At 36.9% G+C, this 25,502-nt stretch overlaps 1 protein-coding gene across 2 annotated transcripts in view; it reads right to left on the reverse strand.

Moving 5' to 3' along the window:
* Nucleotides 1–9,119: 9,119 nt before the first annotated feature.
* lmbrd2b (LMBR1 domain containing 2b) overlaps nt 9,120–25,502 on the reverse strand; it is a 41,005-nt gene continuing 24,622 nt past the window's right edge. For both annotated transcript variants that reach the window (XM_039750528.1, XM_039750529.1), the window contains exons 10-18: nt 24,743–24,924; nt 21,991–22,124; nt 17,949–18,054; nt 17,149–17,246; nt 14,409–14,512; nt 12,074–12,120; nt 11,847–11,967; nt 11,529–11,655; nt 9,120–10,768 (exon numbers count right to left, since the gene is read on the reverse strand). In XM_039750528.1, coding sequence (XP_039606462.1) covers nt 10,708–10,768; nt 11,529–11,655; nt 11,847–11,967; nt 12,074–12,120; nt 14,409–14,512; nt 17,149–17,246; nt 17,949–18,054; nt 21,991–22,124; nt 24,743–24,924 — 980 coding nt within the window. In that variant the 3' untranslated portion in view covers nt 9,120–10,707. The remainder of the gene's footprint in view (nt 10,769–11,528; nt 11,656–11,846; nt 11,968–12,073; nt 12,121–14,408; nt 14,513–17,148; nt 17,247–17,948; nt 18,055–21,990; nt 22,125–24,742; nt 24,925–25,502) is intronic.

Below are 25,502 nucleotides of genomic sequence, written 5' to 3' on the forward strand. Positions count from 1 at the left end.
CCAGACCAAGAGACCTCCCAGTCCCCTCTGGGCAATTAGAAGCCAGTCTAAAGATTGGGAAAACTTTTGGACCACAGCCTTAGAGATGAAGCAGTCATCCAGATATCCGTCAAGGAACTGGAGACCTGGCTCAGCAAAGTGGACAAGTTTGGACTGCTTGGGTATACCAATATGGCATCCTGCCTGAGATGGTTTATGATGTGCCCATTACAGCGGTGGAGACAATGGAGAGGAGAATCTGCGGATATCTCTGCAGGTGGATTGGCTTACCACACAGCCTGAGCAGTGCAGCTCTGTATGGGAAGAACAACATTCTACATCCAGCGTCACGGAAGAGTTTAAGGTCTCCCGCACTATGGAAGTCCTGAGGTACAGACACTACAAAGACCCCAAAGTCTCTGGGACAGGCACTGAGATTTGGGCCAGCAGGAAATGAAGTGCCGCTAGGGAGCTGTAGACGGCAAAATTGTGGCTGAGGCACAAGACTATGTAGTGAGTGCAGTGGCAATGAGAAGATCAGGATTGGGCAGCTTTTCAGTGTCTCAGTACAACAAGGTCCAGAGCAAGGAGAGATGACTGCATGTCCAGGAAGAGGTGAGAGCAGCAATGGATGAGGAAAGAACGAGCAGGACAGCAGGCCTGAGGCAGCTTGGATGAGATGGGAAAGTTCAAAGGAACGAAGGCTCACTTGGACAGACATCTGGCAGCAGAGCCTCAGCACATTAAATTCCTAATCTATGCCATCTGGCCTAGCCCTGCAAACCTCCAACTGTAGTGCAAGGCTGATGCACCTTCCTGTCCACTCTTTACTCAAACACATCCTGAGCAGCTGCTCAAACGCCCAAGGGGAGGGTCACCACGACCAGTTGCTGCGAGGGTCTCCTCAGCCATAACAATAAACAGGCCCCACTGTCCCCCTAGGAAGAAGATAACATTCATCAAGGCAGGAGAGTAGCTGAAACCATAGTCTAGCAGGACAAGCAGATCTGGGCAAGCAAGTTCAGATTCTGATACACATTGCAGCAACATCATTGTGAGCAGACTTTGTAATTCTGTCAGAGACCTCAACACAACTTGTGTAATAAAACTGACTGCACCCTGCAAATATTGTATGGAGGATGCCATTGAGAGGAAGCCAAGTATCAGGGGGCTTCTGGAAGAGACAGGGGTGGTGAGCAGACTGCCATGCACTGGAAGTAGGCTGCAGAGGCGTCACTGGCCGCTCTCTCTCTATTACAGAGTCTACACCCTGCTAGGCATGAGTGGGCTGCTCAGAAGGACAACCATCAGGACTGCAACGGAGGAAGCAGAAGGAGGCTGTGGATTAAGAGGGATGAGCCGTGGCTTAATGCTGCTGGGACACAAGTCCACAAGCTGGGCCACCTGGGTGAGGGTGTTTGATGTTGCGATTCCTGAAACACCCTATGATCCCAGGAAACATCACTGATGATGCACCCTAACGCATCCATAGGATGTATCTTTTTAAATATATATATGATAAAGTATCTGCCAGATAATACAAAGAGAAAACAAAACATTTCGTACTTATTGGGGCTTGTCATGTGTGCACACTTTTGCCTCCCCTTACTGGGATCGAACCTCAGACATCAGTGCCTGAGGCGAAGCCACGGTGGCTGGTTCACTTATTAGGCAGGGTGAAGTTTGGAGTATTACATTCTTTTTAAGTCTGAATTGCAATCTTTCAGAAGCGGAGGTCTTCAACCATTGAAGAACTGAAACTCGCAACTGGGAGAAGGAACCCATCAGACGTAAGAGAACTGGAGCTCAAGTAGACCAGAACAGATTACCAGGTAAGTTGTGTAGAAGTCTCATTCTGAGCTGCAGAAAGTTTAAAGGGTGTACTGAAAAATATTAGGTTAGGGTAAATTCCAAAAATTGTTTCCACGCTGTTTTATTGGTAATATGTTAAGTCCTAAATCGAAAGCAAAGTGTCCACTCAACGGAATAAAGAATGGTGGATGTCAATGTCTTTAGGCAGTTTCAACTTATTTCATTGAAAATTGTGATTCCTTTTTAAATAGTGGAAGGGTAACCAATAATTATTATGAAATACAGATGTAGCCAAAAAAGTAAGTAACATATTTCTTTATGATCTCTTTAATCAGAGCTGGGAGGAGGAAAACGTTCCCAAGGACTTGAAACAAGGACCATGAGTTAAGTTACCCAAGCAAAGAGACCTTAGGGACTGCAACAACTATCCACCATAATAAAAAGTGTGCATCTCTGCGTCTGTCTGGTCCACAGGGTTAGGAAGAATTGCTAAAATAGGCACAACATGTGGAAGAATAGAAATAAATTTAAAATGATAATAAAAATACCAAATAAACATCTTTTATTTTTATCTGCATTTTTATCACTCTTTAATTTAAAATAGTTTTTTATCAGTATCCTGCTGCTGGAGCATGTGAATTTCCACTTGGGATTAATAAAGTATCTATCTATCTATCTTAAAAATAAGGAAATATGTCTTGTTGTCCAACACTGGCAACAGTAGAGTGGTAGTGACTTTCTCACACTGACTCAGGTGACGTGAATGAGGTTTACAGCTGTAATGCTAATGACTGATAACTCTGTGTGGTGGGCAATGAACGAGTTGAAAATAACAACAAATTGACGCACATTTCAGGAAACCTAAGTCCCGACGTGACTTAGCCCAGAGTCGCTAAAACAGGCCAATGCAGTAGCAAACACCACCGCATTTTTCTAGCAGAGCACTTCAAGTATGAGTGGTCTGACAAGCAACACCACAAAGAAGAGCTGAAGACGCGCAGCTCGATCCAAAGAGGAAAGGATCACAGCAAAGGAAAGGGATCGGGTGTGTATCATTACACCTGATCAAATGGACAACCCGTGTATAAAATAATTAATCAATAATCAATCATTAGCTGCAGTAGTTCTGGGCGACCAAGATACCTCATTCAAAAAACCTGTCAAGGTTTCCAATTCAATTGCGTGAATCTGCAGTTTGTTCTGGATTCACACAATCCGTTGCTTCCTAGATATTGCATTGAACTCGCTTCCATTAATCCTCAAGTATATCATCCACTATTGAACTGAAAGATCTCCTTTAGTAATGCCGTTGACATTTTTGAAGACCCGGTCAGAACTAGGGGGACTTTCAACTCCCATAGCCATCAATCAGGATTCCTGCATACGTTTTACCTGTGGGGTACGCAGCTTATGAACTTGGGCAGAACATACAAACACGACATTTACCTTAGAACTGGAAGATCCTTTAATAACTTTCTGTAAACAGATAATAAGGTAAACAGAATTGACTTTATTTAACACACAACAATACACTTTCTGTGATTAAATAAATTTTCAGTTATACATATTCTTCACCAATAAATTATACAGTAACTTCATCTTCTCAAGTGACAAACATTTTAAATCAGAGTTTGAGATCTCTAATCCCACATTACAACCCTCAAAACAGGTGATTGAAGGATTCATGCAAATAAAAATGTAGAAAAATTAAGTTGTAAAGTTCAAACAAAAACAACTGTACACCAAGTGAAGATTTTTGAGATTGACCAGAGTCAAAAGAAAGAGAGAAAACTATAAACATTAGACTTTTCAAATATTTACATAAGCAGTGCATCAGAACGGAAATTGGAAAAATATACGCACGTCTGCCTAAAATGAAATATTAAACATTAAACAGTGTAGTAAAATGCTGTAAATATGCAAATGTTTACACTGTGGAGTGTTGGTGTGTCAATATTAGGCACATTTCACGACTTTTCCAGTAATTTTCAGTCACAGACTTCATTTGCGGGTGGTCTTCCAGCCTCATAGCGTGACATACGCAGCACCTCAGGCCGACTGAGTCAAACAGGTTTGATTTTTGTCTTAGGTCACGGGGGAGGACAATCACCCTGATGTAAAATGCACATAATGCAGTGATGAGAATTAAGGACCATGGGTGTTTTGGACCTCACACAGTAGAAAGACTTGTCTGACTGAGGCTGTGTGTTAAATATGCCATGACAGAATGGAAAAAAGAAAAAGGGGGAGATTGCGCTGAACTCGCCAAAACTGTAAAGCCTTCACACGTGCGCTAGCTCCATCAGGCAGCACATTATTGGCTGTCAGAAAAAGGGGAGAGCTAACAATACTTGTTGTGGAGTCATACCCTACGATTTCTAGTCTTATATATAAAATTGTACGCGTGGAAGTGTGTCTGTCTGTCTGTCTGGCCCGGAAGTGCGAGGTGGAGTCGGGACGAGGGCTCCACCTCTGAGGAAACAGAAACTCACTTAGCTGCTAATAACACAAGCGAGGCCAGCATGTTGGGAAAACGAAACCTCTGAAGAAAGAGTCAATCGCTTAGTCACTAATACAGAAGCGAGGCGAGCACATCGGCAAAACGGTATCCCTTTTACTTTTCCTCTCGCCGCTAATACTCAAGTGAGGTGAGCATGTCAGCAAAACGAAACCTCCAAAGAAAGACAAAGTCACTTAGCCGCTAATACACAAGCGATGCGAGCACGTTGGCAAAACGAAACCTCCTAGGAGAGAGATGTCCAGAGTAGTTCCTTTCAATTACCTGACATCTCTACATTTCAGTTTTTTTTCTGATGATTTCCATATTGTCTAGGACCCCGGGCTTTTACTGCACTGGCTTACACAGCTAGTAGTGTATAACAACATGCATCTGGCGACAAGATCCACAACTGCAGTCGTCAAGTTCTAAATCCCCTCTGACTAGAAGTTGTGTAATGTGGAAACAGTTTAAGGCAGAACACTTAACACACAGGATAGAAAAAGAGACTAAATTCAACTGCCATATAAAAAGATAATCCATTTATTCTGGGTACAAAACATAAAATGGCAAAAGATTCAAAATGACAAATGGTTTCCAAAGGTTGAATCTTTTCCTAATTTAGGTCAGATGAAGCAGATTTCTGTCCAGGCAGCAGCACACACAATGCCAGGACTGACCCTACACAAGATGCCAAAATATTTGCTAATATATCCGTGCTCACTTGAACCAGAAAGCAACTGAACATGAAATGTGAGGGGAAAACTGAGCATGTGGAGAAATCTAAAGGAGACACTTGGAGAATACAGAAACTTCACACTGACAGCAGCTATCACACCACATCTACACGTTTTACATATTAGCCTCGCTCAGGTATTTCATTTAGTATAGGATCTGAGACTTTTTTATTACAGAAGATAGAAACCATGTAATCTGGAAATCAAAGGCATAAAGCGTTTATGTGAAGCATTGTACACCAATATGTCCCTCTAAAGTCAATTCATTAGAATGGGGTCATATGGTGGTGCTGTGGTCAGTCCTGCTGTGTCGCTGCCAGTGTTTCCAATCCTCTTTTTATGGAGATTTGTTTGGATTTACATGCATGTAAACTGGCGGTAATAAATCTGGCCGGCACGAGTGTTGCCTGTGAAGGACAGCCATTTCAACCTGGGTGAGGTTGTGCCTAAAGCCTGATGCTGCCAGGACAGCCTTCATTCCCCATGATTCTAAAATGGGATCAGGAAACAGAGAGGTGTCTTCATAAGTGAAAGTACTGAAAGACTTATAGACTCTTAAAAGTGTAGCCGTCATTTAATAATAAAGAATTCTGTTGATGTCTGTCACAACTTGCCTTAAGCTGTCTTTTAGAATCTATTCATCCACATAAGCCAATTGCCTTCTAGGCACAGTTTACAGCAATGTGCAGGTTAGGCTGACTGGCAATACCAAAGTGGCCCAGCGTGAGTGTGAATGTGTGTAAGTGGGGAATGCTGCCCGGTTCATGGCTACCAGGTTAGGTTAGACACATTTCAGAATGTAGTTTATATAGTAACTTCAAAAATGTACACAATCAAAAGGAGCCTGGCAACGAACCAACCCTGGACAGGAGTGCAGCATACATATTACAAGGGGCTCACAATTATGCACAGCCCCAATCCGTTTTATAAATTACAGGTAATTAAAATTATTTTTGGGTTAAAGTAAAAGATTTCAAACTACCCCCAAAATCCTGAAATGACTTGCCTCTCCATGAAGAGTATCTTTGCAGATTTCACAAAACACACATGAAAATACATTTAGGCAGACTATACACCTACAATTGATAAAGCAAAATGATTTACAAAAATAATATTTTACAATAACAGAAAATTCACTTTTGGCACTTCATAATGTCAGCTTTCTCCTCGGGCCATTTTAACAACCAAATGTAATTTACAATCTTTATGATGCACTAAATTGTCCCCAGCGTGAGTTGAGTGTGTACCCTCTCTGTTGGACCAGTGAGACCCCAATGACCCTAAACTTAAGACAAATTGAGAATGTGCGTATATTGCATGAGTAATGACAGCAGGTGTTTGGCTGCACAAAGCTTCATTCATTGAATTGTTATTTGTAATGCTGGATAAAAGATTCTTATAAATAAACTGAATGTACATGGACCTGAAACGGTCATTAATAGCACTGGCTGACAATTCCCAGGGCTTTGCTAGATGTCTCAAAGCTCTAAGAAAATGGGTTCAAATTCTGATGCTCTTTATTGTTCCCCATTTAATCTACATCCTCCAACATGTCAAAGGCGTTCACCTTAAGCTGACTGGACCGATATGCACGGGAATGCCTTTCATAGACTAAAGGGGTCCGATCTCCTCTCTAATGCTTGATGCTGCCAAGTTCAGAAGTTGGAAAAGTGGTGTCATTTTTTACTGCAGAGGGTAATTATAAAATAGTATTGCTATGTAACCTTAAAAAAATGTGTTCTTTTATGTGTAACATCTTAAAATGTCTTGCGTGAAATCTTTCAAGACTTGTCTTCTGAAATGGGAAACACCGCTTAGCATCAGAACCCCATTGAATGCCTGAATAGATTTAGTGAGAAAAACATACATAGAGTGCCACAGCTGGAAAGAAGTAATAATAGTAGCACACACAGTCTGCACAAAATAAGCCTGTAACCTCCCTAACAGTAGATAAATGCTGCTCCGATACTTCAAGGAGGCTTCAAAAACCTTCTTCCTGCCCACAAATAGTTCATTACGTGTGCTTTTTACATGGGTGGTCCAATATGCTACCCCTAATGACAACTTTGTCACATCAGGATGAGATAAAAAATGTGGTTATGTTAAAGAGGGGAAATCTGTCTGAAGTGCAGACATAGGTGTGTGTGTGGTACAAGCCATAAATACTATACCTTTAAATATGTACATGTACTAAACTCCATAACTGTAAAAAAAATGAGAATATTAAAACCAAAACACCCAAAACGTTCACTGAAAAAATGCTAGTTTCCAAAGAGTAAAGAAACTAGTATCAATACTGAAGTCTTTTAAGACTTTAAATTTGAGTTTCCCAAGGCTATGCCATCTGGTTTTCATTCCAACTGTTCTCAATAGGGAAGTGAATGCAGGCTTTTAGATTGAGTAAGCAAAAATAATAATCCAAAAGAAAAAAAAAACTCTATTATTATCTAAAAACACACAGAAGGGCAGCAATGTTTATTACAGAGAGCATTTTCATTAGAAACGATGGGTATATTTACTCATTACAAGATACCGTATCTGAAATTAACTTCATTACCTCTTAAAATAGGCCTCTGCTCCATTTCAGATATCTGAAAATGTATTCCAGGATATCTTGACATATTTTAAGATATTTGAATATCATCTCTGACTTCTACAAAATATATCCAGATATCTCAAAATAGCTATTCATTCATTTGCAGATAGAGATAACTTCCTTCTCATTTTAAGATACTTCAAAAGAATTGCAAAATATCTTAGATACGAAGTTCAATTAAAAAAATAGGAAATTCAACAGGAAGTGATTAAAAGATCTCTCAAAATCAATTTCAGACATCTTAAAATGCATGCAAGGTCAATCTGAGATAACTCCAAATATCTGTGATATCCTGAAATTGAGTTAGGCAGTTATTGTGAGATACCATAAAGTGTATTTGAGAAATACTAAAATGCATATTAGATATATCACAGATATCATAAAATGTAAAGGAACATATCTGGAGATTTCTGGAAACACATTTCAGATATCATACAATGTGTACTGCATTTCAAAATATCTGAAATTCACTTTAAGATATCTCTAAATGTTAATACAGCTGGACATATTCCCCGAGTACTAACCTATACCAGATTACACAATATGGGCCACTTAGATAAAGAGGGTCTTTACAGCACTGTAATCAGAAGCACCTTGTGACAGGATCAACATTAAAAATATGAAAAGTAAAGACTATTAAATCTGCTACCCATTTGTCAGCTTCTGTAGATACTTTTGCTGGCCAGTAGTTATATGGGCAGTGCCGGTCACAAAACAGCACAAGTGACAGCCTTCTGTGTTAACAGACATACCTGCTATGCACACTGATACCAATATGCCAAGTAAAAGTCACTACTGGAAAGAACAATTTGGTCATTGAAGTATACAGAGAGAATGTACTAACTCCACACAGAAGGAAAACCAGTGGAGAACTGATTCAAGGTGATTAAGGAACAACAGTATTGCTATCTATCTTAAAATCAAACAGTGAGAGGAAGTGCATCTGATAGGCAGCACTATTTAAAGAATTGTCGGGCAACTGGTGCGCCGTGGAATTTTCTAAGGGCGCCGTGAAAACTTTTGTAAAATATTTAAAATTGCTAGTGTTTTTGAACTTTTGGTTGATTAAAAAGATAATGTTTAAAAAACAAATTTTCTATTGGAAAAACAGATAACAATTAATCAGATTGTTGAATAAACGAATGTATTTATTTTGAATGCAAGTTAAAATTTTCGCTGTTCAACATTCATCACAATATCAATACCAGCGATGTCAAAAACACATCTCGTGAGACTTAAAAAGTCTCGTTGTTAGAAGATCTCGCTTACTGTACGGATAGAAGAAGGCGGAGGAAATATAGAAAGAGAAAATACGAACTCTACATTTCGGCTCTTGCCGACGAGAGAGTATCGCTGTAGCTGCAGCTCTCACCACTTAATCGTCTGAGTATTACTATGGAAAAATTAACCTTATTTTCGCTCTGACACCGCTGATCAACACAGTGAACTTTGTAAACTCTGTGACCTTTTCCAGTTCTTTGTGGTGAAAAACATTTTGTTGTGACGCAAGCATTCGATACTTCCTTGTAATTTAATTCTCAACGATTATCACTCGCTTTTTATTTACGGTAATTTTAATTAAACTTTATCTAGAAAAATTCATACATAGTTTATTCTCGTCATGACTTTATTTATGGACAGTCCCTCAGGTGCGCCGCAAAAGAAAATTTTTGGACTTAGTGCGCTGCAACTCGAAAAAGGTTGCCTTTCACTGATATAAAGGAACGGTTACTCTAATTGTCTTTTATTAAGAACCTCATTTTCTAATATGCAAGACAACGATACCTCCATTTGAAGCAACATCAGTCTGGTCAGTGCACATAATATTCTACTTCATTAAACAAAACTAAAATCTTGTCAGACTTAAAATGTCACAGCAGAACAACTAAGTAACCAGTAGACTTCACATGCCAAAAAGAAACTACACAGAAAACTGGAGGAAAAAGGCAAACTTTCAGTTTTGGAGAATGACAACATCTGATGAGTGCTTCTCTTAGCACAATGAAAAGAATGTGAAAAGACACAAAGACTGAAAGAGATAAAAACAAGGCTAACGATTCATGTCCATTCATACAAAAAAAAACACACAAGGTGGCAAAGCTGTGGTCTCCAAATACACATCCTATATACTTACTTGCTACTTCTCTGCGTATTAGTTGCCACTGCTTCTATTGAGAGAAGTATCCCTGTATTCAAAGGTATACTACTAATTTTAAGTATATTTCAGGAATAAATGTGTTTTATTATTTTGAATAAAAAGAATGCTTTTCTAGAATTTTATTCTTTGCATTCAGTTGTGGCACAATGTTCTATAACGGAAGGAAAAGAACATTAAAAAAAACTGATGATTTAGTATTTTTTTGTCGCGATAATCAAAAAATTACCAAAATAATTACAGTCATTAAAAGGATAATCATGAAGTCCTCATAGTTTAAATGTCAAACTTACTTGGTTTCAGAAAGTTGAAACATTCCTTCTTGATAGAAGCATAACATATGATCACAAAAAGTGAAACGGCAAAAGACAAAAAATGAACATACCGTCCATAAAAGTGTTTTAATAATTAGTATTTACAATATGATTCTTTCAAAAAAAGATATACTGTACAGTATCTACAAAGTGTCCCGTGGGTGTATTGTCATAAAATATATCAAGCAATATGTGAGTCAACAATTACTTTTATCATACAGTTACTTGAGTAGATTAACATTTTATGTACAATTTGCCCCTATAACAAAGAGTATCCCCTTACGACCCATTTTACTACCATGGGGTTGGATTTCTTTGTGGGTGTTTGTGTTGTTAAAGAAAATAAATACTGGCCATTCAAGAACTGAAGGTGAGAACTGCTAAACTTATCTTATACTCTTATATGAGCAAACATATAAAAACAGTTCCAATAAGTCTCTTTTCTGTGTGTGAAAGAATGCATTATATGCAAAAGAACCTCTGCAGCAAATAATAAAACACATAATTCAAATAAATACAATAGATAAATACATTCACATAAATGTAGACGACTGAAGCACCTTTTGTTCCGTTTTACTCTTTTCTTGCCTCTTTAAAGGTTGGCGATGCTCCACACTTCAGACATCATCAAAGATTCGGCTTCTAGACATAGACAGGTACCTGCCTCCGGGGTGATGCCTTTAGAGCGGAGAAAAAAACATTTTATTCAATTTATATAAGCTGATCAAAACTTTACTGTCAGCTACAATTATTCTTTTTCACTGAAGACAAGTAAAAAGCATAGCATGACATGAACATTATCCAAAGGAAGAAACAAGCTCAGTCTTTGTTTAGAAAGACCGCAACAAAGACCTTAAACAAAGATGAAAATTACAAATAAAAAGGGAACTTGATAACAAGGAGAAGTAGGTGTGTACCTAGTTCTAATTTGTGAAATCCTGTTAATATTATTTTATACTTGTAATCTACACTGGATATGCAAATTAATGACATGGAAGAACACCCAATCACAGACACATGTTACATGTTAAATTCCACAGTATCAATATACATTCATATTTGTGAAATGGCAAAATTTCCCAGAATACTTTTATCGTAATCTACCACACACCAGTTATATTGGAAATATACATCTGGATATAATAACATTATTAAAGGAAACTGTTTGAAGAATTCTTATTTTGTTTCCTTCCAGATTTTTGTCATTATGAACAGTAAAACATAGAAACACCACTCCATGGATGATCGTATTAAAAGGCTGAAGTGCATATGCATAAAGGAGTGAAACAGAGAGTCTACTGTGGATGAGATGTTGCACTTTGTACAAAGCTAAACAATCAATACACTTCTAGCAACATCCACCACCTAGCATTTCCTTCTGCTTTGAAATTACCCTTCTTAACGTTGCACAGTGTTTAGCATACTCAAGTTTTATTACCTTCCAGTATCAGAATCAAGTCCATCATCTGCGAAGGTATCTGCATTAAAGTCCATGGGCTCTGCATCCTGTAGTAATTCAACTCGATCTCTGTCCGGCCTGTTAGATCGGGTATATTTCATTGCTTCTGTGAAAACAATAACAAGATTTTTAACAAAAAATTTTGAAAACTGAAACTTTGAAAGCAACACTTTTACTGAAGCTTACACAATTATTTTGATCCCATTAGAAGTATTACAAATTATAATAAGACATTTTTGCCACACTTGGAATAAAATCACAGAAGAAGCTAAGCTACAATGTATAAAACACACTTACGCCTGTTTGCACTGGTGTTGGAGGTGTTTGTGTCAGAATAGCTGGTTTCTTTTAACTCTGAGTGAACATTCCTGTTACGAGTGTAGTCTTCTCGTTGATTTCCATAGCGCTCTTTCCACTCCTGAAATGATAAAACTTGTTTATTTTTTTCTTCAAGCATTTATGAAGATTGTTAATATTTTTACAAAGATATATAAAACAAATAAACAGTAAGAAAAGATGCTTACCCGCCTACGATTTTCCCCATCTTCTGCTCTTTGTCGTTTTCTTTTCTCTGCAAAGAAAAACATTCAGATATTGATATACTGAAAGAACTACTGTTTACCTGAACATTGTACATGTGGTTTGACAGTTGTAATGCAATATGAAGTTTACATTTTTATACAGTCTTACTGAAGGATTGAAACTATTTACTGTAAACGCCAGAGTCTACATTTATATTCTGCACAGAACAAGCATAAACATACACACAAAAACACATTAAAGACATCAATTTAATATCACTGAGCACTGAAAGAAGTTCAGCACATCACATCACTTAATTTTAGTTACTTAGGCAGAAGGTTAAGTCTCCGCTTGTTTTAGGTTTTGTGGGTTTTATCTATTCATTTTTATTTCTTCCAAGCTTTATTCTTGATTCCAGCATTTGTCGTTTGTTTCCGTCTTGAAAGTAACATAATATCCGACTGCTGCAACAAAAAATCTCTCCTACTTCATAATGCCTGTGTCTATATGTAGGCAACATGTTAAGAAAAATCAGTGAATAAGACAGATTACAACACAGGAAATCACTTCTCTCTATTTATCTCAAATTTGTCCAAGACCCCTTGGATGCTCAACAACAATACTAGATAGATGTTATGTGGGCATTGAACATTTTGCTTAAAGTACTGTAATAATGTTATGTTAGGGAGAAAAAATAGAAAACACTCCACACCAATAAAATCTCATTTGATTTGTGAACTACTGAAATACAGTGGTGTGATCTGAAGCAAACTGCTTGATCTGCAGACACAGGAAATGTTTGGTTGATGTTACTTCTAAAGTAAGTTCCACCCATGAGGAATGCTTCAGTGAACAACCAGGGAGCCAATCAGTGCAGACTGTGTTCAGAGAATGTGACACAAGAAGTGAACGATTTAATACCCACAATGCTATTAGTTATTAATAGGGCATTTACTGTGACCAAAGCAAAACATAAACTGTATGTTTATTGATTCCAAATTTTCTAATAAAGTCTGTGTTATATTCGGCTAAAGCGTTTAACAAAAAAAGAGATTAGGGTCTATAGTTTTGCCTGCAAGACAAAACTTACAAAAATATCTTTTCATAAACGAGCTGTAACCAACTTGAATCTAGCCATATATGTTACTTATGATGTGACACTCCTGAAGAATGATGAAGTATGGCAGGAGATGTGACAAAAAGCAAACAGGAACCTTTGTTGGAGGAGAGCTTAAAGAAGAAATGCAATGCGAGACACTATAGACAGGCCTAAGCCTCAAGATATACAGTATGCACCAGTAATAAATTGTATAGTCGACAAAAATCTAGCTGCTCAATCTGCCCATTAGATATTCTAATGATATCTTGGTTTCCACAAGGCTCTGAAAGATTACTTATATGTTATTTGTAATTCAAAATCTAGTCCTTTACTGTTTGATAACTTTGTGAAATAATATGAACTGGTGATTTTAATTACCTGCTTCATTTAACAAATGTTAATACCTTGTAGTTTGAAAGAAGTGGCGTTATTGTATGCAAAGCTTAAAAAAAACAAAAAAAAAACTGTAAAACTGATTCTGTCTGTTCAAGTATCAGTATTAACCGTTTGAAGAAATTATAGCTTTTTGGTGTATACTGTATTTTGCCAGCACAGGCTAATGGTATGAAAAGGTAGCTACTAAGCATTGCTGTGAAACCATCTTTAATATGCAGAATTTTAAATATCATCAGCTAAATGTGTAATGCAATTAAAATCTCACTTCATGAAAATGAACCTAATTTACAGTATATAAGGAAGCATTCCCTTGGTAGACTGCTTTTTATATACAGTGATACTAAGAATAATACACTCTTTTGTCACGTATTGTTAAAATGAGCGTCTGTATCTTGAGTTATGTTGCAAGAGGCTGTACTGCTATGGACTCTCACCACAAGCCATCTCAGCTTGTCGCACTTTGGTAACTGTCAGTGGGCTGCCGTGAAACAGCAAAGTCTGGATTACATCAACTCTCAGAAGAAGTCTCTTATCAACCAGAACTAACAAAAGACATTCAGTGTTGGCAAAGTAGACAATGCTTCTGAACACTGTGAGTAAAGAGCTTCTTCTTGACGTCAACTGAGCTGGCTAGTTCAGCCGCATTGTGCCAAGAGGCTCTTACATCTGTTCCAAATCATGGCTATCCAATATATTTCCTCTGTGCCAAATTTATTTCAGACTAGGCCTGAAAATATCATTGCCTTAAATTAAAGTGCCATTTAAGGCTTTAGTTTGCAGTGAAATGACATTTAACTGGCCCGTAGTTTCAGAGGAAGCAAAAAGTGTTCATTATTTCTTACCTCTACGAATAAGTTCCTTTCCCTCATCAATAAGGTCTGATGTCATGTCATTATCACCCATAAACTGCTGAAATCCCAACAAATTCAAACAGCGAGTTCCTAAGCTGCAAAAAGTATTACAAGAAGAGATGCAAGATGATTTATTAATTCATGTCTGCAGTTAAACCCCACCTATTCTGATGCCATGCCACTAACTTAATAAAAAGCACATTTCCATGGAAGATGTATAAAAAAAGACTACTTGGCATATATCATTCAAGATTACATTTAAGAAATCCTCATAACTTTGATCAATGCCATTACTTCTGATTCAACAATGCATTCCTTATAAGATACTGGATTTATTAAGACCATGTCTCTTTAGACGACTTTTCCTGTAGTAGCCTTCATTTACATAATTTTAGCAAGGCAGAGGCAATCAGTGATGCGCTTCCATGAAGGCCAGTCTCATAATGCGACATACCCCTCAATTCACCTTGATGAAACCAAGCAGGTTTGATTTCGTCTTTAGTAGTAGGGATGGGCTCTGTGTGCTTGAGAGTTAACAACCAATGAATGCTCACTTCTGACGTACAATGCATATAATGTGTGATAAGGAACAATGAACGCGGGTGTTTTAGACCTCACAAACAGAAGAGAAACTCATCTGTCTTATGGGTCAAGTTTTATGTACCACAACAGAACAGAAAATAGGTCAGAGATTGTCGCTAAACTTGCCATACCTGTTAACCCTTCGTACGGTACTGGTTCCATCAGACAGTACATAATTGGCTGTCACAAAAAGGGGCAACTATGCTGGAAGGGCAGTATTAAACTTGACATGCGCAGCTATTTCCAGTCTTGTAAACTGACATGGTCCGGCAATGAAATCATAAATTGCAGTTGGAAAGTCTGACATACCCAATGACTAGAGGTCACATAATGTTACTTCGGCTTAAGGAGCTGTTCATCCACACAGGATGTTAGTGGCTCCCATCAAACACATAAATAGAAAATAAAACTACTATAAATGTTCTGATAACATCTTTCTTTTCAAATAATGTAGATTACAGTATTATTTATATTTTTGCAGTTGTGACATCTTTTCTCCTGTCTGAAATTCAGGTAAAAACATTTTACTCATCTAATCTTTCACCCTAGTCCATACTTGTGGCTTCAGGAACCTGCACTTCAGAGGAGCAGTAAAGACATCTGGGAGCCTGTACCTTGGATTGCCAAAATGTGAGCAGACCATTAGAGTGGAGATGAATCATGGAGCACAGCATGAAAGTGTATGAATGGATTAAAGTTGTTTAAACTCCTGCACATTTCAGTCGGAAAAATATTTATTTTCAAAGTGGTGTGGCCTCATTGTATTTATGAAGTCAATGCAAATACTCCAATCAATGAAACAATGCCATTGCTTGGGAAAGTTGAGGATAAAAACTCTACACTTTTTACACATTCTACTATAAAAATTTCAATTTCAGATTTACAGTACTTATACATTTACATTTTGATTTACCATTATAATATTAATAACACATGTAAAAATGAGCTTACAGTACATTCTAACAGCCCTACAGTAATTGCATCAACTTTGCTCCTTAGATGCTGGATTAAGGAAATATTACTGTACTTGAACTTTGGAGCCCGTATGTAACATGACCATTTACACTTAATAAGGTTTGTTTTCTGAAGAGGCAGAGAAGCATTTCTAACATAAAATACTAATTAGAAAGTCAATTAACAACCAACAAATGTACCAAATAATGCTGTTAAGCTACTGCACTATAAATAAACAAAAAAACAAACTGTTAAATATGACTACAGTGCATTAAATATTGTTAAGTATAAACCTATTTAAACAATATCACCTGTAACCTATCTAACTTTGAGTGAAGTAGTGAACTAGATGCTTTCTGTGTGTATTTTGACATATATTAAAAAGAAAATGAAGTTACTGCTGTTATTATTTTCAAGGTAGGAAAATTATGCTATTTTTGTTATTTTCATAAGTGTGATACAGGGAATAAATTCAAGGGACATAGGAAAAGACGGTTCATCCAACTAAACGCCAAATTTCCCTTTTGGTTTACTCCTCAAAGCTGAGCTCTAGTTCCACCCAAAAATTTATTATTTAAAAGGGTTTCTGCCTACCCTTAGAGAGAGAGAGAGAGAGAGAGAGAGAGAGAGAGAGAGAGAGAGAGAGAGAGAGAGAGAGAGAGAGAGAGAGAGAGAGAGAGAGAGAGAGAGAGAGAGAGAGAGAGAGAGAGAGAGAGAGAGAGAGAGAGAGAGAGAGAGAGAGAGAGAGAGAGAGAGAGAGAGATAACAAAAGTGTGACAGAAGACCACTATATATTCACAGAACCTACAAAAGAAGACGTACAAAATATCTGCCAACAACTTACTAGCTTGGCTGACTTGCACTTAAAAGAAATAAGAACAGCTGGTTCCCCAAAGCTTTACTTGCTGACATCTATGGTAGAATTAACAAGGTGCATTTCACTATAACAATTATACTTAGAATTGATTATGTCTTGCAGAATGATACCATGGTTGCCAGGGAACAAGCAGATAGTACCAAAAATAACTAAATTAAGACATAGGTTATGTCAGTCAAACCTGGTAAACTTACTTCATTATACTAGAATGACAGATTAAGAAAAAGGGAACACTGTTGATTTAATTTGACTCCTGAAATATTGCTATATCTGAGACATTACACACTTCTAATTTTGTTACAACAAAGAATATCTCACCTAAAATAAGTAGCTATGCAGAGAATGACTATCAGCATAGGGTAGTAGATGTAAAAGCCATCAGCAATGAAATAAAGTACTCGCATGGAGCCCATAATCTGCAATATAAAACAAAAAAGTATGAAAGGCAAAGATTTCACATTTATGATTTTGCAAAAGCTCATTCAAAGGAGTAGAACTTTAATAAAAGCGAAAAATAATCCGAACTCAAAATACAAGAAATTGTATTCTAGTATAACAGAAAAATGTTAAAACTGCATGCTGCATTCTAAACGAATATGAAATAAACATGTCCTTAAAATAACCATAGAAAATAAAATAAGGATAGACATTATGCTTAATTTTTTCTGCATGCAGTATGTTGTCAATGAATCTAAGTATAATACCTATAAAACATATTTATAGTATGAAATATTAAAGACAATTCAAAACCTTTTCCTCTAACATTAAGTCTATTCTTTGTACACAACAGAAGCAAGTTTCAAAATTAATATAAATATTGCTGTTTTAAACAGTAGTCAGGCTATTGCCTAATGAACAATATATTGAACCAAGTGAAAAAGTATAAGGCTTATCTGTGATACAGTACTAAAGTTGTAAGAACTGTTTGGAAATAAGATGAAGCAAGAAAACTGGGATCCAGGCCTTACATACAAGTTTTCACAGTACATGCTCAAAAGGCAGAGTCTTCATCCGCACATTCTAATTGCCCAGAGCACACCATAAGTTGTGTAGTTAGCATCCAATGATTGACTAAATGTGACATCACTGGATGCACAGTAGATTGAAAATGTGCTTACAGAAGTATATGCTGTCTGCTCTTTTTTCTGGTGAGAGATTGCAGAGTCCATGTGAATCAGACCCAAAAAATTCAAACACAGAGGAGGAGTAAGACGACAAAATAACCTGCAGGTCAAGCATAACAGAAGAGAAGCTTTACTCATTTCCTAAAGTTAATATTCTCAGCTTACTTTTTGTAATTTAGTTTAAAACCAACATATGCACAACAAATGCATACTTGGATCATATTTCACATCAAGGTTAGCAAGGAACATTTTTATAACCCTGCCCCAACCACCCCATCATATCACTACTAGACCTGAAACATAACAACGAGGTACAGTATCTACTGTGATACATGCTTTACAATACAATAATCCCATGATACAGTGCATCCTCATAACAACAAATAAAATATAAACAAAAAACATTTTTTTGGAAAAAATAAAAAAAGGTTTAAAACAATAAAACACACCAAAAAAGGCATTAAAAACAATAAAAATGTATAAATTCTTCACTGCTTCTGCGTGGCCAAAACAATATATATATATTTTTATTCAGTTTTGCAATTACGAAATTGAAAGCACAAGAAACCTTCGCCATTTCCCTAATCTTGCATGTTTCTCTAAATTGGCATCTTCAAACTCTGTTGTGTAAGCTAAAAGACATCTGCCCTTTACTAAAAATGTGTGTTGCAAATTTAAAAGGCAGTTTATAGACATTGTACATGTAACTGACACTTTAACAGCAGTCCAGAAATTAACAATATTTTACAGAATGAATACATAATTCGATGTGAAAAATCAGGAAAATGAACACAATATCATGGACTGACATGTAGCTTCAAAATGTGCTTGTGCTGTTTTAATTCTCAGGAGCTAGCAGTGCAGCCTGGCCCTGCTAAATGCATTATGCAAAATGTTTTACTTTTAAAATGAAAATATTTTTCACAGTTTTCAAAAGGTAATATACAAATAAGGAGGTATTTGTGTATGTAATTATTAGGTTCACAATTAACTCGCTTTTTTTTTACTACATACTGTTAAAAGAAACCATTTTTGCATGAAAACAAAGTGCCACCCCATGCACCTTACACATACATATCAAAGGAACAAACCTATAACAACTTTATCAATGTGATATCCAAAGCACAGTTACTTGTCTGTATCTGGCATTTCTTGATTCAATTTTTTGCTGTAACAGCTGTTGGTTATTTATACTTCAGATTTGACATCTGAACTATTTTATCGCTATAAATACATTTCACTGGACACACCAATGAAAAAATTTAGTAAGACATCACAACAAGTAGTTGTGCTGTTGTGTGTTAACAAGCGCACTCCTGTTTGTGCTCATGCACTGTGATTCATCTCTGCCTTTATTTGTTTCACTATGACGTGCCTGAGCAGTAGCAGCACATCACTAAAAATTTGTCATCTTGAAAAAGGCTTCAAAAATGTAATGAATTGAAAAGGCAGTGCGTTTTTTGTACAGATTGCACAACTACATTTTGCTGTGAGAAAAGTGCTACGTGTGGGGAGGCCAACTTCCACACAAGAGCAGTGAAGAAACAACATCCCAAACAGACTACTGTTCTGAAACATTCTCATTAAACAATTTTTCAATTAGGTAACTTATGAATTAACGGTTTTATATCATTGAGAAATCACAGGTTGTTGGTTATATACTGTAGATAATGAATAATATGATAAAATTTGATGGGTTTTTCTGAAAGGCTAACAATGCATTACTACTTTTACCACTTAAAATAATTTAAACAGTTTTTCAATATCAAATGTTTAGTTTTTCGTCTTCTTTGTTCATCGTGGAATAACAAGAAGTTGTGTTCAAGAGTCATGTTTTTGAAGGTTAATGAATTAAGCCTGTGGCTTTAACATTATGCTTTTATATCCCTATATTGCTTGCCTTGTATGACTGTGGTCCTTGATTATGTTGTCTGCCTTTATAAAGCAGAGTAATGTGAAAATGTTCTCAGTTGCAGCAGCAATTGATGTAATTTAATACAGCAGCCTCAGGATTATCTTAAGTATCATCTGCCTTGTGATCAGCATTTGCTGCATCAGGAGATGCATACTTAAAACACAGAGAGTGCTATTGCATAATTGTACAAGCTGTTAAGTACTGATGAAGACATACCAAATTTCTTTGATTGACTGAGAAAATAAAGAATTTTGTATGATTTTGTAGTTATGGCATGTTTTCAGTGTACAAAGACACTGAGAAAATCAACCAAAACTACAGCAAATACAGGCAAATCCACAAATGAAGAAGCAAATAAAAAAACCAATCAAGAACAGCATAGGCTAAAATACAGTGGTGTAAAAAACTATTTGCCCCCTTCCTGATTTCTTATTCTTTTGCATGTTTGTCACACAAAATGTTTCTGATCATCAAACACATTTAACCATTAGTCAAATATAAGTATAAATAAGTAAACGCAAAATGCAGTTTTTAAATGATGGTTTTTATTATTTAGGGAGAAAAAAAATCCAAACCTACATGGTCCTGTGTGAAAAAGTAATTGCCCCCTTGTTAAAAAATAACCTAACTGTGGTGTATCACACCTGAGTTCAATTTCCGTAGCCACCCCCAGGCCTGATTACTGCCACACCTGTTTCAATCAAGAAATCACTTAAATAGGAGCTGCCTGACACAGAGAAGTAGACCAAAAGCACCTCAAAAGCTAGACATCATGCCAAGATCCAAAGAAATTCAGGAACAAATGAGAACAGAAGTAATTGAGATCTATCAGTCTGGTAAAGGTTATAAAGCCATTTCTAAAGCTTTGGGACTCCAGCGAACCACAGTGAGAGCCATTATCCACAAATGGCAAAAACGAGGAACAGTGGTGAACCTTCCCAGGAGTGGCCGGCCGACCAAAATTACCCCAAGAGCACAGAGACGACTCATCCGAGAGGTCACAAAAGACCCCAGGACAACGTCTAAAGAACTGCAGGCCTCACTTGCCTCAATTAAGGTCAGTGTTCACGACTCCACCATAAGAAAGAGACTGGGCAAAAATGGCCTGCATGGCAGATTTCCAAGACGCAAACCACTGTTAAGCAAAAAGAACATTAGGGCTTGTCTCAATTTTGCTAAGAAACATCTCAATGATTGCCAAGACTTTTGAGAAAATACCTTGTGGACTGATGAGACAAAAGTTGAACTTTTAGGAAGGCAAATGTCCCGTTACATCTGGCGTAAAAGGAACACAGCATTTCAGAAAAAGAACATCATACCAACAGTAAAATATGGTGGTGGTAGTGTGATGGTCTGGGGTTGTTTTGCTTCTTCAGGACCTGGAAGGCTTGCTGTGATAGATGGAACCATGAATTCTACTGTCTACCAAAAAATCCTGAAGGAGAATGTCCGCCATCTGTTTGTCAACTCAAGCTGAAGCGATCTTGGGTGCTGCAACAGGACAATGACCCAAAACACACTAGCAAATCCACCTCTGAATGGCTGAAGAAAAACAAAATGAAGACTTTGGAGTGGCAAAAGTCCTGACTTGAATCCAATTGAGATGCTATGGCATGACCTTAAAAAGGTGGTTCATGCTAGAAAACCCTCAAATAAAGCTGAATTACAACAATTCTGCAAAGATGAGTGGGCCAAAATTCCTCCAGAGCGCTGTAAAAGACTCATTGCAAGTTATCGCAAACGCTTGATTGCAGTTATTGCTGCTAAGGGTGGCCCAACCAGTTATTAGGTTCAGGGGGCAATTACTTTTTCACACAGGGCCATGTAGGTTTGGATTTTTTTTTCTCCCTAAATAATAAAAACCATCATTTAAAAACTGCATTTTGTGTTTACTTGTGTTATATTTGACTAATGGTTAAATGTGTTTGATGATCAGAAACATTTTGTGTGACAAACATGCAAGAGAATAAGAAATCAGGAAGGGGGCAAATAGTTTTTCACACCACTGTATTTCTTTGTTGCTTATGTCATGATAAGCATATTTGAAATGTATTAGTAAATAAAGAACATATGTCATCATTTATAAGGAAGAAATATATTAAATAATATTTAGATACATACATTCCACTAAACTGTAGGCTGTACGCATCGGTCTGGTGGTGCGATGCGAGGTAGTAATAATTAAAGACACGAATTCGAAAGACTGTTGAGTAGACACAAGTACAAAGAAAAAAGATTGTGATGAAACAAGCCATCTGAAAAAAAAGGAAAAGAGTAAATTAAAAAAGGATAAAACTGCAAAATGTACATTTATTCATGGATTAAAATTAAAAACACAAGATAAAATTGCTGTTCACAAGTGAAGATTAAATTTTACAGTTCATATCTCATTTTACACATTATCATTTATCCAGTACATCATGGCAGTCTACCATATATGTAACTCATTCCGGACCACTTTACAACTGAAAATAAAGCTAACAGCAGTCCTTTAGAATGTAGACAGAAGACAAGGTACCCAATGAAAACCCATTTGTTCTCGGGGTCTGAGAGGAGGGACTGGTGAGATGAAAATGTATAAATTCCACATAGGCAAAACCTTGAAACTGTGAAATGGATGCCAGGAAATGTAGTTACTTAGTGTACCACAAAACCAACCCCTTAAATTACTATTATTGCTACTTACTATTTGTCTTACACCTTTATTCAGGGATGACTTTCAACACTTATGAGATACAATTGGTTACATTTCTAATGTTTTTTACCAACTGGAGTACATGCAGGTGAACTGACTTGCTCATGGTCAAAGTAGGTGTCAGTAGCAGGATTAGATTGCACAACCTCTGTGTTTGCTTTAAGAACTGCTTCTGGCAGTTCTTTGTCATCGGTACTTTAGCTATCATTTGTCATGATAATGAAAGGCAAGTTGAATCAGTGTCTTTACCAGAAATTCAAGTCTCTCAGCATACTAGCATGCTGGAATGCACAGATACATAATTTGTATATGTGACTCTACTAATTTGCAATATATTTTGTTATTTATGTGAATCCCTATTAAGTATGCACTTGTACAAGTCAATGCTTTAATGTGGGCCTAAATATACATTTTTTAAGGTACACATGCTATGCTTAATTCTGGACAGTCTGGTAAGTTAGGCAGCAGCAAAATAGGCAATACATTTTTTGAGAATGTAAGAACCACAGGCATTTGTTAAAAGACCAAAAAACGCTCATTCATTTTCTCCAAAAAAGAATAGTTTGTTCCCATTTTACAAATCTGAAGTGTTCAAAATACAACACTTTGAATCAAAATAAAAAAGATGGTATGAATGGCCCAAAGATTAAGCACGAGGACTGCTTAAGTCAGCTACAGACAGATTTGCCAGATGTCAGCAATCCTCCACTAATCCACCATGTATAAAAACTATAAAGCAATTTTTGCTATATACATTTTTAAAACAGTTGACTCAATTATTTTATTATTTTCTTGAAGGACGGAAGCTGCAATTTTTGAAATGCTGGTCATGCAAAAATAACCTTTCCATTTGACATGTATTAATATTTTGGATGGATTATTTTCACTGTAAAAAAGTTCTGAATGCTTCTAAAATGAAAACTTTCATTTTATCATGCTCTCCTTACTTAATTTAGGTTGCCAAAAATTAAACCAGTTGTAAAAAATGTCAAAAGCCCACTTGCTCAGGCCTTGTTTAAGTTATGTCCTTGGCTTTTATCCAACTTGACTACTATTTTCAACTAATAATCAAATAATACTGGTGAAGTAACAAATGCTCACCCTCTGGTCTCTGCACCTCTAAGGAACCCTCCGTCAAACTTATCAAATATGCGGACGACACAACCATCACTGGGCTCATCAGGAATGGTAATGAGTCTGCATACAGACAGGAGGTTGAGTAGCTGACCCTTTGGTATAGTCAGAACAATATGGAGCTAAACACTCTCAAAACTGTGCAGATGACAGTGGACTTTAGGAGAGGTCCCACAATATTATCTCCCCTCTCTATAGTTAATACTGCCATTACAATTGTGGAAATCTTCACGTTTCTTGGATCCATAAGTCTCCCAAGACTTGAAATGGGAGACCAATGTAGGTTCCACCATAAAACAGGCACAACAGTGAATATACTTCCTGTCACAGCTGAGAAAGTTCAACCTTCCACAGCAGCTGCTGATTCAATTCTACACAGGAGTAATTGAGTCTATTCTCAGCTCATGCCCAACATAGTGGCTTGGATCAGTGACTAAACATAACAAAACCAGTCTACAACGAATAGTCAGGTCTGCCGAAAACACCATTGGTGCCACTCTGTCCACCTTACAGAACCTGTACTATTCCAGAGTCATGAAACATCCAGGAAAGAACCTTTTGAGCTTCTTCAATCAGCCAGACTATATAGACAAGCAGATGATACAAGTTTTTTTCCCCACAGGCCACCAAGCTCACAAGTGGTAAATTCAACTTAATCAGGCTAGGAACCCCATTGCACAGGCCTCCCATGGTCTTATAATACTGTTTACATTTTGTTAATACTTGTTTTTCAGTGTTTATTTCAGCATTTCTTGCACTCTACACTTTATATGAATATATATATTTACATTATCTCTTCTTTTTTTATCTCAGGTGTGTGTTTAGCTGTTGTGTGTATGTCGATTATGCAACTTATACTTGGAGAGTCAAAAAATACAGAGTCAAATTCCTTGTATGGGTGCATACTTGGCCAATAAATGTGATTCTGATTCTAATAACCACTTTGAAAGCAATACCAGATAGAATGCAATTGCTGCATGAGCATTCTAGCACAATAAATCTCTTCTAAATTACATTACTAAGGCGGCTGATTTGTTTGCATACCTCAATGTAAAGGTAGTTATATGTTCTCTCAGCCACTTGAATTAGGACTGCAAATAAAGAAAGGACAGGATGGGTGCTGAAGAAAGTGCATTCTGACCAAACCACAGCAACAGAGAGCAAGCTGAGAAGCACAGCTAGGATTCGATAGCACCACTGCTTCAAGAGACACTCCCAGTACCACTCTGTAAAATCAAACACAAAAAATAAATGTTGGTCATTTTACACATTTACGTTCTTATGAAAAAGTTTGGGAACCCCTCTTAATTCTTTGGATTTTTGTTTATCATTGGCTGAGCTTTCAAAGTAGCAACTTCCTTTTAATATATGACATGCCTTATGGAAACAGTAGGATTTCAGCAGTGACATTAAGTTTATTGGATTAACAGAAAATATGCAATATGCATCATAACAAAATTAGACAGGTGCATAAATTTGGGCACCCCAACACAGATATTACATCAATACTTAATTAAACCTCCTTTTGCAAATATAACAGCCTCTAGATGCCTCCTATAGCCCTTTGGATTCTGGATGGAGGTATTTTTCACCATTCTTCCATACAAAATCTCTCAGGTTCAGTTAAATTTGATGGTTGCCAAGCATGAACAGCCTGCTTCAAATTATCCCATAGATTTTCTATGCTATTCAAGTCAGGGGACTGTGACGGCCATTCCAGAACATTGTACTTCTCCCTCTGCATGAATGCCTTTGTAGATTTTGAACTGTGTTTTGGGTCATTGTCTTGTTGGAATATCCAACC

Source organism: Polypterus senegalus, chromosome 4, assembly GCF_016835505.1.
Source record: "Polypterus senegalus isolate Bchr_013 chromosome 4, ASM1683550v1, whole genome shotgun sequence".
Taxonomy (NCBI): Eukaryota; Metazoa; Chordata; class Cladistia; order Polypteriformes; family Polypteridae; genus Polypterus; species Polypterus senegalus.